This window comes from Palaemon carinicauda, chromosome 1, assembly GCF_036898095.1.
Source record: "Palaemon carinicauda isolate YSFRI2023 chromosome 1, ASM3689809v2, whole genome shotgun sequence".
NCBI lineage: Eukaryota > Metazoa > Arthropoda > Malacostraca > Decapoda > Palaemonidae > Palaemon > Palaemon carinicauda.
In genome coordinates this window covers 136,696,211-136,712,908 of record NC_090725.1, presented here as the reverse complement: position 1 = coordinate 136,712,908, position 16,698 = coordinate 136,696,211, and the positions used below count along the sequence as shown (strand labels likewise).

At 37.0% G+C, this 16,698-nt stretch overlaps 2 protein-coding genes across 26 annotated transcripts in view; one reads left to right on the top strand and one right to left on the bottom strand.

Moving 5' to 3' along the window:
* The window catches only part of LOC137652030 (LON peptidase N-terminal domain and RING finger protein 3), a 53,119-nt gene extending 46,859 nt beyond the window's left edge, over positions 1-6,260 (top strand). The window contains exons 6-7 of the mRNA XM_068385253.1: positions 4,792-5,173; positions 5,327-6,260. Of these exons, the coding sequence (XP_068241354.1) occupies positions 4,792-5,173; positions 5,327-5,428 (484 nt within the window). The 3' untranslated portion in view covers positions 5,429-6,260. The remainder of the gene's footprint in view (positions 1-4,791; positions 5,174-5,326) is intronic.
* A 36-nt stretch (positions 6,261-6,296) lies between these two features.
* Positions 6,297-16,698, bottom strand: part of RhoGAPp190 (Rho GTPase-activating protein 190) — a 709,768-nt gene continuing 699,366 nt past the window's right edge. For all 25 annotated transcript variants that reach the window (XM_068385117.1, XM_068385108.1, XM_068385124.1 and 22 more), the window contains 2 exons: positions 11,396-11,501; positions 6,297-8,960 (listed from right to left, as the gene is read on the bottom strand). In XM_068385117.1, the coding sequence (XP_068241218.1) occupies positions 8,759-8,960; positions 11,396-11,501 (308 nt within the window). In that variant the 3' untranslated portion in view covers positions 6,297-8,758. The remainder of the gene's footprint in view (positions 8,961-11,395; positions 11,502-16,698) is intronic.

Below are 16,698 nucleotides of genomic sequence, written 5' to 3'. Positions count from 1 at the left end.
CTTTCAAGCTGTGATATTCTCATAATCCACCTCAGTAATGTCATCTCTGTTCTCTCAAGCTTTGCTTCCTCTTTCATCTTAGTGCCCCAGTTTCCAATCCATACTACAATCCTCCTTCATAATCTCATCTCTCTCCTCTCAAGTACTGCTTCGTCTTTCGTCTTAGTGCCCCCGTTTCCGATCCATACATTAACAGTTGTCTTATTACTGTGCTATAGATCTTGACTTCTAGCTTGATTGTCATTTTCTTATTACATACCACTCGTGCTACCTCCCTTCCACTTCCTCCAGGATGCTTTTATCCTATTCTCAACTTGAGCTTCACATCCTCCCTCCTGGCTTATAGTAGATCCCAAGTATTTAAACTGTTCCACCTGTTTTGTAACCGAATTCATGAGTGGCTATCCTGTCCCTACTTTCCTGACTGCTGCCTACCATAGCTTCTGTGTTACCCACATCTACACTCAAGCCACCCCTGTCTAAAGTCTCTTGCCACTCTACAACCCTTGTCTGTTCCGACACAAATAAAAATCCTCGTCCTTTACATAGGAATAGATATCAGCGAAGCTGGATTACTTTTCAGTTAAAGTTTTACAACGCGATGTAATCAGGTGACTGGTAGTTACTGTCCGAGAGTGGGAAAGGCCTACCCCTGCTTGCTTAAAGAGCACTTGCTCTGATTTTAGCCAACAGTGAGAACAAACATTCTTCCAATTTTTGGAGTTTCTTGGCTTTTTAATTACTTTTCATTTTTTATTTTCCACATGTTTAAGATTATTTGCTGCTGTGGGGATGATTAAAGTTAAGCAAACTTGGCTTTTAAATGTTTCTTTCTTTAAATTTTGGACTTCATACCCCAGAAGGACAATAAACTTCAGTATCTTTGACAGTGCCCGTGAGACAGACTTCTGATGGTCGAAACTCATACGAGTTTAGGAGGAGACAATATCAGGAGGCACAAGCTCTCCTTCCTTCGTTTGATTCACACACTTGCAAGGAAAAAGTACGATGAACTTGCTGCTTTGCGCGCACACTTTCCCTATTAGATTGGAAACGTGTGCCAGATCTTGTCTCTGCTTAGCACACTCCTAATACACATAATTTTAGTAAGTATGGGGCTTGTTCACACTCTGGCACACTTAAGTGAAGCCGCTTCATGTGATCCAATGGATTCGCTTGCGCCTTCTTTAGTGCGTTCTCCTCATTGAGGAAGGAGACATCCATGTTGGCGAGTAACATGTCTCAATACAAACAGGCATGGCTGCGTGCGCATACCTGATCGAGTGCATGGATTAACTCTTCTGTCTGCACTTACAATTATAACCTGCAGGTCTATCCAATAGACCTTCCTGACTACCGAAGGTGTGGCCTTCGGCGCCCGGTTACTCCTCTGGGTGATTTTGTCAAATGTGGCATGAAAAGGCATAACCTGATGAATAGGAGCTAGGAGTGTTGGTGGAAATGGCAAAATAAAAGGAGATATGACTGATTGCAATAATTACAGAGGTATCACATGTTAGTTGGCATGAAAATATATAGTATGCTTATTCTAAAGAAGGTAGAGAGAAAAATTGATGAAAAGCTAAGAGAAGAACAAGCAGGATTTAGAAAAGGAACTTGTACTGACTAAATTTTAATTTTAAGACATTTATAGCAATGTGTAGAATTTAGAAATCCAACTTTAATGACGTTTGTCGACTATAAAAAAAGTTTGATAGTGTTTACCGGCCAATTTTGTGGAGAATCCTGCATTATTATGGTGTGCCTTTTAAATGTGTAAATTTGATTATGTTCATGAACATAGTAAGTTCAAAGTTAATGTTAGGTGAGGGAGCACTATCAAATGAATTTCCAGTGTACAGGTGATGAGTACTCCAAGGGAATGTGTTGTCACCTGTTTTTTTTTAATCCTCCTCATGGATTTTGTTATGCATAGAACAGTTGGGGAGGGTGGAGAAGGATTGGACTGGATTGGTAATAGGAAGTTAGCTGACCCAGAGTATGCTGATGACTCTCCTTATTAGCAGAACATCTCAGTATTTTCAATACTTGCTTACTAGAATGCATGAAATATCACTGGAAGTTGGGCTCAAGATAAATAAAAGAAAGAAAGAGATGATTAGAACAGAATATGCAATGGAAGATGAAATATCACTGGAAGAAAAGATTAATGAGGTAGAATCATTTAAATATATGGGAACTATCGCTAGAGAGTTATGGGGGTCTTTTGATAGTACTACATTGGATCCTTCTCTCAGGTTATGATTCATTTTCCCTTTGCCTACACACACAAAATAGTCTGGCCTATTCTTTCATATTCTCCTCTGTCCTCTTACACCTGACAACACTGAGATTACCAAACAATTCTTCTTCATCCAAGGGTTTATGGCACTGTAATTGTTCAGTGGCCACTTTCCTCTTGGGAAGGGTAGAAGAGACTCTCTAGCTATGGTAAGTAGCTCTTCTAGGAGACTCCAAAATCAAACCATTGTTCTCTAGTCTTGGGTAGTGCCATAGCCGCTGTACCATGGTCTTCCACTGTCTTGGGTTAGAGTTCTCTTGCTTGACGCTACACTTGGGCACAGTATTCTACCTTATTTCTCTTCCTCTTGTTTTGTTAAAGTTTTTATAGTTTATATAGAAAATATTTATTTTAATGTTGTTACTCCTAAATTATTTTATTATTCCTTGTTTCCTTTCCTCACTAGGCTATTTTCCCTGTTTGGAGCCCCTGCTTTTCCAACTATGGTTGTAGCTTAGCAAGTAATAATAATAATAACAACAACTATGATCTCTAATACAGGGTCTTTAGAATTGGAATTGAAAAAAAAAGCAAATCAGACAATGGCAAGATTAAGTAAAATTTGGAAATCAAGTCGCCGGAAATTACATATAAAAATCAGGCTACACATCAGTGTGACTGTATGGACGTGAGTCTTTATATGACAATGAAACAATCTCCAACAGATTCAGTAGATTTGAGAAAAAGCCCTCAGAAGAATATTGCGAGTTAGATTACTCGAGTGCCATATATGAATGCGATCATGGTGAGGGGTAGATGGAGATGTTTTGGTCATGTTCTTTGCACTCCCCAAAAGAGATCGATTCACCAAACATTTAATTGGTCTCCACAAAGCACTAGAAGAGTTGGAAGACCCAGACCTATATGGCTGAGGACTATAAAGCGTGAAGTAGGTAATGAATGAAATATTGATTTAAAAGCTCAAGATAGAGGCAACTGGCAAAATCTAACCGAGGACCTTTGCATCAGTAGGCATAGGAGGAGGTAATGATGATGATGACTTCTTAAAATATTTTATTTTTTACTTGTTCTTTACTTCTGTAGTTTGTTTATTTCCATATCTCCTCTCCTCATGGGGCTATTTTTCCATTGGAGCCTTAGGGCTTATAGCATCCTACATTTCCAACTAGAGTTGTAGTTTAGTAATAATAATAATAATAATAAATCCATTTTGGTTGGGATCAGCTGATCTCAAGTTGCTGCTACTACATCAAGAATATGCATTCATGCGGATAACAAAGAGAATTGTTTGTACGTATAACTTCGTAACTTATTGAAAACATCTTCATAATGTTTATTACATCAGCTCAAATATTTTATAGCCTATCATTGTTTTTTTGTAGCTATTGTTACTTTACTGTACCCTATTAGTTATCCCTCGAACATATGAATGTTTTCTCTTTTAAAGGTACTGTACAATACATACATTAGCAGAGAAAATAAACATGTTTCCTTAAAAACGGCAACTACTGTAATACTACACATAAAGTATATTTTTTCAAATCTATGTTTGACAGGAGGCTGGGCATAATACACGGCAGTCAATTATGTCTGCTGATATTTAGTCGACAACGTAATGTATATATATGTACAGTACTGAAAGATGTCTAAAATAATTATGATTTTCGATGTTAACCCGAGCTTCATTTAAGAATTTTTGTACTTTTCTATTATCAATTTAAGGTACATTTTAATAATAGTAATTGCCGATTATTTTATTTTTATTTGTGGATTACTAATGCTAAATTTTGCGTTTTGACTTTACGCTTTTTAACATTACTCTGTATTTGGCAGTTTGTAACTGAATTTTATGTCTTGATTAATGTTCTTTGGTGAATTTTAATATGTACAATATTATTTACCAGTTTATAATGCTAAATTTCATGTTTTGACTTGTGCTTTTGAACATAATTATGTATCTAAAGGCATAACTCAAATTTCTAATTTTGACGAAGGTCGTAATCATGCGTCACCAGAAATCCCAGTCGTGGTCACGGTTATAGAGTCAATCGGTCGTAAGTTGAAGAATATCTGTAGTTCTGTTGCCTTCACTGTCACACAGACTTTGTTGTGAAGACCCAGTACCAGCCGGTCTTGAACCACTGTTTGGAGCCTTGTTGATGCTATCCCTCCGATCTGAAAGTTGACACGAACATGTCTGGTGTCCAGTGAGGGCTCTACACTGCTACTTGAAGAGGAGTTAACATCTCTTAAGCAAGTGTCTAACAATTCAACTGCAGTTCCAGCTCGTGCTGAAGTCATGCCCTATTTTAAAGGACTCTAGGGGTTTTGTGTAGCTAGAAAAAATGCTGATTGCTTTAATAATTTGTTATATTGTTCAGAACAGTAGTAGTTTTGTAATTTCAGTTTGTGCACTGGAATTTTCATTTAGTTGGGGAATATTCTGATATGTCCATTAAATGGTGGTTCTTTTAAACAATTGAGATGTAACCGGATGGTCTAACAATTAACAATTTTATTTTTTTCAGGTATGCAGAGTATGGAACCATGCTTGAAATTAGGGATATAGAATACACACCTGATGGAAGGTCTGTGGTCAACACTGTGGGGTCTAGAAGATTTAGAATTGAGAGTAAAAGTGTGAAAGATGGTTATAACACTGCTGCAGTTGAATTTCTTCAAGATGAGGCAGTTGCATCTGATCAAGTAGGAGAAACACGTCGCTTGCATGATGCTGTTCACAGTGTAGCGTCTTTATGGTTTGAATCTGTTGAATCTACTACGAAAAGACGAATCCTTGGTCACTATGGACCAATGCCAACAGTTGAAGCTGAGTACTGGACACTACCAAATGGTCCAGCTTGGATGTGGTGGATAGTTGCCATCTTGCCTCTAGATTCTCGTATTCAGGTACATATTTCATTTTCAGTTACGTTATGGTGAAGATTAAAAATGTTCTTGCTATATACAGTTGTAATAATTTCAATATTTAGCAGAAAATATGCAGCTTCATTTAGTGTAACAATTCAGTACTGTGTAATTGTTTTTATTTTTTTTTTTCAGCATTCTGTGTTACGGGAAACAAACTTGAGACGGAGATTAGAAGTCATTCAATGCATCTTAAGATGTGTGATGGTTCAGCAACGTCAATGTCAAGTTAACTAGGATACGTTTTAACCTTGTACCTTATGCAAATGCAGAAAGAGTTCTTTTTCCTAATGGCAGTGGTAGTCCTGTTCATTATTTTGTATTTCACAGTACAGTTACTGGTGAACTGATTCTGCATTCATCTTTCATCATAATGTTTAGTTAATGAGACTGATCTCATATGCCAAATAATGTTATTACTCTACAGTATTTTATAAAGCTTTTTATTAGCTCGGTGTTTTCCATACTTTCTGCCGCCGTAAGAATGTTTGGGGGAAAAAACGCGATTGATAGGAAAAGTAATACTTAGCCAGCTCTCAAGAGGTCTGGTTAATGAACTTCTCAGGTCCAAATTTGTTGTGTATGACAAGTATTGAACTTGATTGTGGCCAAGATTTATTTATTTAGTTATAAGGCTTCATAATTGTATATTCATTTATTTATCATCACATATTTACTTTCCAATTAGTTTGAGATTTAAACTTGCTGAAAAGTGGGCTCATCACAGTATACTGTTTACAGCATTGTTTCTTCATTTAGAAATGCTGTATTAGCTGCTAATCTGCTTTACATTTATTTGAACTAAAAATTTTAAAATTGTAACTGCCCCTTGGATAGAACTATTTGGAATAGGTAGTATCGTCTTGTCATCTTAATTTTAAAAATATTTTATTTAATTCTACTTGTACCTTTGGTCTGGTTTTGACATGATTTCTCTCCTGTATACTTATTTATTTACACAAGAGCTGAAGCATAAAATTCACGTGGCCACCTTAAGCCAGCAGATGGAACTGGATGTTTGAAAAATATTTCTATGTTATTTTTTAAATATAACTTCTTCATTATATAATTGATTTATTTCCTTTAAGGTTCATAAAACTAGACACACTGTAAATTCCTTTTATTCACTTTAGTATACTAGTTGAAATACTGCTTGCATTTATCTAGTATACAATTAACGTTTTTCATGTCCGCTGTACATGGATTCTCTCACTCCTCATATGCTGTACAAGTCTGTGACTTTATACAATAAAATCTTAACTTTAGTGCAATACACTAATTTACAAGATGCTATCGAGTGGGTAAGGTTTATTTGACTAGCGTGAAGCTTTTTAGTAATAAAAACTTTGTATAAACTCATAATTGTTACTATAAATCACAGACAATGAAAAACACATAACTCAAGTGTATATATATATATATATATGCTTACACACATTCATCAATAAAAATGGTAATGGGAAAATTTATTTTGTCTATGAGGAAGTATCCATTCATTCAAAATAATGTACAAGGCAATTAATATTATGCTGAAGATCCACTCGCATTTGCTACCGTCTGCAAGGAAGGACGTTTTCTTAGTCCAATACATTAGCTGTTAATATTGCATTTCATTAAATAAAATATCCTGGCTTGCTCCTAAACCCACTCGAAGCTTGATGACACACAATAGCTCTAAATTTACACATAGTACCACTTGGTAGCCACATGGCTTACACTAAAAAAAGGCAAATAAATCGAATGAAATACAGGGAGCAACTAGGTTATGAGACAATTTTTGACAGTGGCACTGGCACTGTTGCTCTCCTTGCCATCTGTCTACTATGGCACTACCATTCATACTTCATGTAGTCATTTTTGTCAACTTTTATTTGGTCAGTTATCAATATATAGTCAAGAAATAAAAACTATGTAAACAAACCTATAGCTAATATTTAGGACTTAAAATCTAAGACAACAGATATATAAAAAATTCAATTTCAAAAATTTTTTTGTATTTAAAATGACCAGCCAGTTAACTAGAGAATCAAAATACTGATTCTGTTACAATAAAATACTACACCGAAAACTCGATGTCTTGCAAGATGAGGTCAAAAATAATTTACCTCAAAATTGCTGCTATAATATGGCAGGATATATGAATTTCTAATGATGGATGTAAGTGAGAAGCAGTAACTGGCACATAATGGAATGCTTCACACGGCCAAACTCCCTATGTGATATGTTGCGAGTTCCTGTCACAGCGGATTAATGATTTAACAAGAATGATTGGTACTGCCAGCCAACTTCCTGGTGGTCTCTCACTGAAACATCTATTAAAACATTTTAAAAAGCTTTTACAGAAAAGTTATCTGCTTTTCATTATCTGAATTACCTACATTTCTTTAACTACACCTGGACTTTTATAACACCTTGGATACAGATGAAGAACTATAAAGGAGTCCCCAATGACAAAAGAGGAAGATGATAGAAGGGAAGATTATAAGTGGTTCTAAAGGACAAAGAAACACATGCCCACGGACTGTAGATAAAAAAAATCTGCCTTCAAAGTAGTTTGAATTTATGGCACATAGAACTCTTTGCACGAGTCGGAATGTTTGATACTAACCAGGTACTATACTTGGAATTTTGTCCTAGTTAAGCAAGTGACTTTGGCAGTTTTACTTCTGTTCCCAAAGCATAAAGAGGAAATAAAAGAACCTATTTAGAATGAATTTAAAAATCCATGAGTCTATATAACAACTGGTTTTATTAGTATCAAGCAAGAAAAGGAAACTTACGTCTGGACAATACTTTCAAATCCCTGTAGACAGACATTTCAGATTATTTGAAACTTGCTATTTTACCATATGAAACTGCAATTCTGCAAGTTGAGATATCAAATAATTAATCTTACCTACTGTTAATTTCAAAATTGTCTGCTAGAATACTGCTTCATGTTTCATCAAGTAATGTACTATAATCAGCCGTTAAATCACAAAATTAGTACCAATAGCTTATGCCAGTATGTCAGTAAAAAATGGCTAATAAAAATTGATCGAAAGTTAAAAACTATAAAGGTGTCAATATTGCTGATACAACAAATCGACCCTTAAGCCCATACCATCACTATTTGGCGAGTTAATTTCTTTGGTAGAGGTTCATTTAATTGCAAACAGCACACACCAGTACACTTGAGGTCACCAATTACACTACTCAAAAGCCACAACCTTAAAGCACTTCTTGATATATCTCAAGAGAGTAATATTGTCAGTTGTAGCCACGAGTTCTTTCACTGTTAATAACAAGGCTGTAGCCAAAAGTTCTTTTACCGTTATTAACAGAATAATTAACATTGGCATCCAGATGTTGGCTGTTATAAGCAGACAAAAACAACCTTCTCATTCCTAGCTCACAGGAATGGTAATGCAACTCTGGGTGATACTGTTAGGGATAGGAAGGGTTCAAGTTTTCATGTTAAACATAAGCTCCTTTGTTTATTAGAAGTTGCATTCTGACCTGAGCTAACAAAACACAGCTAAGTATAAACAAATTGAGTTATGTTTACCAGGAAAACACTGCTTAATATCAGACCATGACATAATCCTCTTTTCCTTGGAACAGGAATGGAAACTGATCTATCATTGTCTGTATAATATCTTCGATGTGAGGACGTTGCGATTCAAATTCACTAATATCAGTGAATTGTAAAGTATGAAGTAGTGTAGGCCACCAGCAAATGGCAAGATTCTTACTGTCCATTGAATTTAACTTGCAATTTTCAGCAACTCTGCAAAAGATAAAAATTTAAAGTAGTATTGGATTATCAAATAGAGTATAGCAGTTTAACCAGGAATAACTTCAATAAAAAAAAATTATATGCTTTAGAAAGAAACATTAATTTAAATTTATATTATATATTAGTTTTATACTTCACAGAAATTGAATTCTTTGGTACAGTACGTTGCAGTTGGAAAGGAAAGCTATGAATTGCCTTAATTATTTCATGAAAAAATTACATTTTGTTCTCTCTCTTTGATTAGATTCATGAAGTCTATGAATTGAGTGTTGACAGATTTATTTTTAGTAAACTAAATTGAACTACTGTAGTTTGACAAATTTCATATTACATGGAGAAAATATTTTCTAAAGGACTAATTCCAAGATAAATGTAGGTGGTGAGATGGTGTGAGAAAAGGCTGGAGAAAAGGAGGTAAAAACTAAAACCATTGTTTAAAAATGTTCAAGGAATACATTTCTAATGTTAATGTGTATCAAGAAGTCAACCACTGCTGAGAAAGTTAACTTAGGAACACTGCGAAATATCCAGAAATGTAGCAAGCATGTACCAACAGATCTTACAGTATCAGTTACGCAATCATTGGTACCGACATAATTTCAACTTGAAAAAATACATTGCAGACTTTATATGGAAATCTATGCTGCTCCATTTGCCACATCTATAACAAGCAAGGTTGGTCCTCTAGTTTGGGCATCTGATCATACCTTGGTTTCGTTAGCAAGATTGAGCAGCCTGGCCCTCGTGTTACAAACTTTGAAGATATGTACAAAATCTCAAGCAGACTGGAATGGCATTTTGAGTAATCTTTGACATTTGAAAATGTCACAATCATATAAAAGACAACAGCCCATTGTTCTCTTGAATATAAATCTGGTCAACACGTGTATCCCCTCCTATGTTAAAATACAGAGTGGAGTACGAACCGTTTCAATCAAAATTATAGACACGGTTATTTGGAGAATCAGTAGGCTTACGATTTGACTTGAAATAACTACATTCAGCTAAGAGCTTTGAAATTTTTCAGAATTTGTTTCATATAACCAAGGAGCATAAATGGCGAGCTACCCTCAAATTTCCTCTTTTTGATCCAGACTTAACAGTTCCTCTCCTACTTAAACCAGACAGCTCTGTCACTGTCCAAAGGAAAAGGCAACCCTTTTGGCTGATGTGTTTGACAGTAAGCATCATAATGAGAACCTCATTCTTCTGCATTTATGTTTTCTTGAAGATAAACAAACTAGTTTAACTTTCCAGTCCACTCTTACTGGACCTTGATACTAATGAAGGTGTAGATCAAGACAATATTTTTCCTTTGTTTTTTTATAAAAACTACTGATTTCTTAACTCTTAGGTTTCTATTATTTTTTGCAAGTTACTAAGAAGAGGTTCTTTGTGCACTTGTTAAAAAATAGGTAATGTTACTCCATTGACTAATGTGTTTGTGGTAGCTCAAGACCTGCTGATTACTGCCATTTCCATAACTCCCACAATATCTTAAGTTTTTGAGCATCTTTTGGCAAAACGTCTAAATAGGTATGCTGAAGGTAATCATCTCTTCCTCTAATCTGCAAAGGACCTGGAACACGTGATCCCCTTCTTGTAGTTTAAAATGCTGTACAAATCCCTTGATTGTGGTCAGGAAGTTTGCATGATAGGCCTTGATTTAGTTTTGCATTTGGCCGTGTTAATCATGAGATGAGGCTCTTGTTTTCTAACTGAAATAGATGGGAATAGGTGGGTCTTTTTAACATCATTATCAAATTCCTAAGCTATAGATTACAAAGTGACAGTAGTAATGTAATATAAGGTGTTCCTTGGGGTAGCGATCTCTGCCCATTACTTTTCATACTGTATATGCATATGTGGTCGACTTGGAAAACAAGCTTGTTGCAGATGTAGATGATGCTACGCTCTTTGCATTATATCCATCTTCAGAATGTAGATCAATGGTTGCTCAAAATCCGTTCATTATGAAATTTAATGTGGTGATTTTGTAGGGCTTTAAGTGAACGAATTACACAATTTGTATGTAAAACTGGCCGCATTATACGAAAAAATCATAATATGAAAGTCACTCCGCATCGAATAAATTTCATATATAGAGGTATTACTGCATTGTTAAAACCCTATTACTAAATATTACTAAATCTGTTAAATTGCAGCCTCAAATGTTACAATACAGACAGGCATGAAATATTGAAGCAAGTTGCTCTAACCATAAGCTTGTACTCTTAGATTACATCAAACAGGGGACTTTGATAATTTTGCTTCCATTAAATAATGGTTTATCCTCTTACGATCAATTTTTCTTTCAGATGCTATAATGATAGCTAGGTCCTACCTTTAAAGACAATAAAATATTAAGGCTTGCCTTTCCAAAGGTTCACACCATAGTGTATCTGGAAAAGAATCTTCAGACTTACCTTACAAAATGTTGGAAAATAAATTTGAGAACTTCAAAATTCACACGTGGAAGGCCAGTTAGCATCTCTTTTAATCTCAACAACCTCAAACTTCGATCTCCAATACCTGGAAGAAATGAAAATAAGAATGTTATGGAATTTTCCTTTCCTAAGATACAATGTCTGTTACCCATCAGATATTCTTCGTGACCTTTCAATATCTAAATGCCTGTAAAATCAGATGTTCATATGTAAAAAGCAAAGTTTAACATTTAATATTTTCATAGAATTATTCATCATCATTAAAACTAATAGGCCGCTCTGAAGAGTAGGTCTATGATTATTGTCCAACATATAGAAAAAGTCCTAACAATAAATACAAATTTTGCTGCTTTAATTTACTTATTCTTTGTTAAATTAATTCTAAACTCTAAATGCTAGAAGAATCATGACTTTCATAAACTTTTACAACTAAAATTCATAAAAAAAGAAAAAGAAAAAAAATCAACTTTTTGCTGCTGTCTGTAACAGCAGCAAAAGAAGTGTCATCTACCCAACTTTACTTTCACCCCATTTTCTTCAGTTTACAATGTCAGGTGTAAGAAACGGTAGTTATGTGGGAGGAAAGGTTTACCAGTTAATGCTGTTAGGAGTTTAGAGAAGAGGCAAGGAAATATTTGTTTGAAGGTCAGAAATGTTTACGTTAATGAATAAAAATTCTTAACACTTCAATATTGTTCATTTGTTTATCGTGAAAGATGATTTAATAAAACAAACAAGACATTTTTAACACCAATAATATTAGAAAACTTACATATACTAGAAATCTATCTCTCTCTCTCTCTCTGATGTTAATCTCAACTTATAACAATAAACTAATTCTATCAATTATAAATTTGTTTACCATAAATTTGTTTACAGTACACATTTTCGTCACATATACACAAAATCTGTGATTAGTGTCTGAATTCGTTGTTATATAAGTGTCTTGTTTGGTAGTTTTGTTATCAAGCAGGAAAATTATAAAATTTATGTCAAAATTAACACTCAAGGTATGAAGTTAATTTCTTACAGCAATTTTTGTGTTTGATGGTAATTCAACTATAATTTCTTAAATCTTATGTTAGTCTCTAAAATTGAAAAGTCTGTCACATCATGATGCATTAATGTATTTTAAGTTTTTTCATGTAGCTATCTGAATTCCTGTTATCATTATGTTGATTTAATCCATCTGATCTGGGATGGAGGTCACTGCTTAGTATTTTCCTAATGCTTCGAGACCAAGCTGGTAGGTGTTTTCATATACACATTCATAATTTTTCGTCCTCAAGGCTCGAACTGTTTTATAAGTAGTGGGTTTCTTTGGCATATATGTTTATATGCAAATCAAGTATTGCTATAATCATTAAAGATAATCTAATTTCTAAGAATGAATCTAGTTCTCCCAGAAATATTATTTTCTTAATCTCAAGAACAGTTGAATGTTATTATAGACATTTATCAATACTTTTGCTGTTTTGTATCAGGCTTGTGAAAGTTTTGTAAAAAAAAAAAAAATTACCTTTCCTGAAATAAATCTTGTTCCCATCGAAGTACCTCCAGAAGCTAATATTAATTGCTATATCATCCATTCTGATTAAGAAAATCTAACATAACACCAAAACGAATGTCGCCTTGGCTTATCTTTAAAATATGCCTCCTGTGATCACAAATCTCAGAAAATGTAATTTCCCCTCGTAAAGAAACGCTATACTTCTGTAGAAGCACGAGTAAGGCACAGTTGAAGGGGGGCAACACTCGGTATGAAGCAAAAATTATCAAATAAAGGAGCAAAAATGTAAAAATTGGTATTATTTTTTGGGGGTTGGATGTCGGCTGAGGGGTCAGGGTAGCTTGGCAAATTGTTGGGAACATTCACAAATAATGTTCATTCATGTTAAAGTATTGGAGTAAGTGTTCTTGCCTACAGTGAGAGCTATGGATATTCCTAATCCACTCCCTATAGTTTTGGTGCTTGACAATGGCCTGATTCATAAAAGTCAAATGGTGAAAAAGTGATTCAATCCTCACCCAGAAATGGATGATACTCGTACAGTTGGCCAGCAAGGGATGTGCCCTAAATTCCACAGAGGACCTACTGGAAATTATAATTTGTAACTGGATAGTATGTAAACAGCGCATTAGTCAAGTCATCATAATGAAAGTCTTTAAGGTATGAGAGTCAATTTGATGTCACCCAAAAATATGCCAAAATCTAGTTTATGGGCTCCGACCTGTGCCGCCCAGTGAAATGCTCCTTTTACATCATTTCTAAGGTTAAACTGTTATGAATTTACCAGAGAAAAAATTGTATAGGAATGCTAGGTTGAACCCAGCTCGCTCACCTAATAGTTGTCGGTATAATATACTGGGGCGTGATAAATCACAACCTGAGGCCTCGCACCATTTAGATATCTCCTCTTAATGTCCCTGTTACAGCGAGGTGCCGTTCAACACCTAACTCCGATCTCTACTACCAACATTCCACAATCCGTTCTCACGGTTTTATTTTTCGTGGTGGTTTTTCTCGGTTTTACCCAGGATTTATCTATGATGTCGGACTCTACTGTCTCTCCATCTAAGTTAAGTACCAGATCTATGAGTTTTGAGTCTTTGGAGGTAGCCTTGCCCTTAGTTTTTATTATATCTCAGTTTTTATTTGTTACTGTTCGCGGCCCTCTAGAGGCCGCCATCATGGCTGGCTATCTCCACTCACTCGTTCTTAACGTCTTACAATTGGTCCTCTATACTAATTGTTTTTCGTTTCGAACCTTGCTGGGTATATTACCGTACACAACCACCGTTATTATTACATTTTGATCATGGTATTTTTCACTAAGATCAGTCAGTATGATATTACTCTACGTATCATAGTCAATGTTAGGTTGGCATGCCTGCTCGCCTTCGGGTGATCATAGTTGGTTACTTCACATTATTACATTTTAACGGAGGTGATTTCTAATTGCAGATTACGATACAGTATCTTATATTACCACCTAGTTATTTACTATAGCTTGAGTGGGACTCTCGCGAGGCAGTTTTTAGTTTTGTGTATTCATTTCGATCGGCATCTACCCGATTCTGTGTCATGTTGGCCCCCCTGTCCAGGTGGTACCTACCCGCACTGGAGGGCTCGGCGTTATTTCCCTGTTTTTATCCTGCGTCCCCCTCTTACTATGATAGCCAACAGTTTTTATCGCATGCTTCCCTATTCATTATATTATACCATGTTATCATATTATCTACGTAATATTACCTAGTCATTATCCGTTATGATCATTGGTTATTATCTGCCGAGGCTCATCGACCAGGTTGGTATGCCTATTCTCTCTGCCCCACGTGATCGCCTCCTGCCTCCCCATGGGCTTCTTCTCGTTGTAGGCGTCTGGCATCCCCCACCCACCCGCCTACCCCATCCCCACTCCAGGGATGCCTCTCGTCTCTATGAGGCTTGGAGTCAGCTGTTTTGTCTTATGGGTCGAGTCCTCTCGTTCCCCAGTCCCCTTCCCTCTCCCCCGGGGTGTCGACTGACGCTTCCCCCTACGGAACCATGAACATTAGTGAGGCTATATATTTATACGTATTTTTACGCTTACTCCTGCCCTTTCGTAGCCGTTCTTTCTCTGCCGTTCCGATTGGCCATCGATCGGCGGGAGTGATTTCTGCTATGCTTTGGGTTTTACAGCGTTTCCCCCGTGTCGTTCCGCACCCCACGGGACCCAGATAATAGGATTTCCCCCACCCTTCCCGTGTGACGTTCCGCATACCACGAACCCCACACGATTTTACCCTCTTTTATTGTAGGAATCTCTTGTGTAGCTTTCGAGCTTTGTTGAACTTTGTCGAGTTTTTTTATTAGGTCCTTGCGACTGTTGGTGAGTCTCTAACTCTCGACCTCCCCCCCCGTTTGTCCCGCCTACCCCGGTAGGCTAGCATGACCCCTGGGTCTCTCAGTTGTCTCCCCAGAGCCAACGGTTTTTTATTCACCATATTATCATTCATTTTATATATTTTCTACTCGACTTTTTCCCCTCTGAATGATCATAGCTAATGGATTTGATTTGTTATATTATTACCTTATTAGGTGTTTTATACTGATCGCCCTTGTGGCTTAGAATACATTATTAAGTGTTTTATACTGATCGCCCTTGTGGCTTAGAATACATTTCTACGCAGCTGTTGCTGGTTTACCTTAAGCTCCCGGAGCCCCCGTGCTCCTCTAGACCTACCTACTACAGGATACTTATGTATCTTTATTTTATAGGTGGTCCGCTGCAAGATGACAGCCTGTGCGGCGGTTCTCCACCAAGCTTGCGGCCACGATGTATGCAGGCCGCACGCCCACTGTGCTGACCTTGTTGACGACCTGACCGTCTGGCACCCAGACAACTGTCTGGTTTGTTATAAGCTGGTTTCGACGCTCACCTCGAACTCGGTAAGTGGAGAGGCAGTTACTTTTAGATTTACATTTTAATCTTTGACATTTCTGTTATTCCCACTTTGTCTTCTAATCGATGACTCTGTTTTCACAAGATGATATTTAACCTTCACTTCCTACGTTGAAGTCTCTTGCCACTATTAACGGTCGATTCTCTTTCAGAGCTCCCAGCCAGCTAAGACTTCCGCCCTGGCAAGCCCTTAAGGTCTGGGTTGGCGGGTTCGCCCGTAATGTTAAGGCTAAACAGCCTTACGTGCTGTCTGAAGAATGGTGTTCCCTCATCTACCTGAACGCCAAGTCATCGGCGGCGGTTCCGAAAGATGTAGCGGACCCCATCATTGCCATGATTGAGACCTTACTCCTAACCCAGGACTAGGAAGAGATGGGCGGCAACCTGACGGAAGACGTCGCGGCTTTCAGCCTCAATATTGAACCAATGGCCCTTGATGAACCGGAACCAGGTAGGGAGGTAGGTGAGGCAGGTGGGTCCCGGGCTAAGATCCCTCTCCTTAGCCCGACTTTCTCTTCTACTACTTCTAACCATTCCTCTTTTCAGGGCTTCCCGGGGAAACACGGGGCTGATATCAGGCCTCGCCCAGTTACCCCGAAGATTAAGGCTCAACGTAGGCCTTTACTCAAGACCTGTAAGTCTTCAAAGTCTCCGAAGTCTGTCAAGACTTCTTCTAGAGTCCCCAAAGACTCTGCTGTTGCGTCTTCTTCTTCCTCTCATGGTTTGAGAACGACGCCAGCCTCCGTTGCCACCCCGGTGGTTTCCTTCGACCTGGAAGCTTTCTCCAACAAGCTTTTGTCCGAAATCGGGTCCATGATATCAACCCTCACTGAGAGG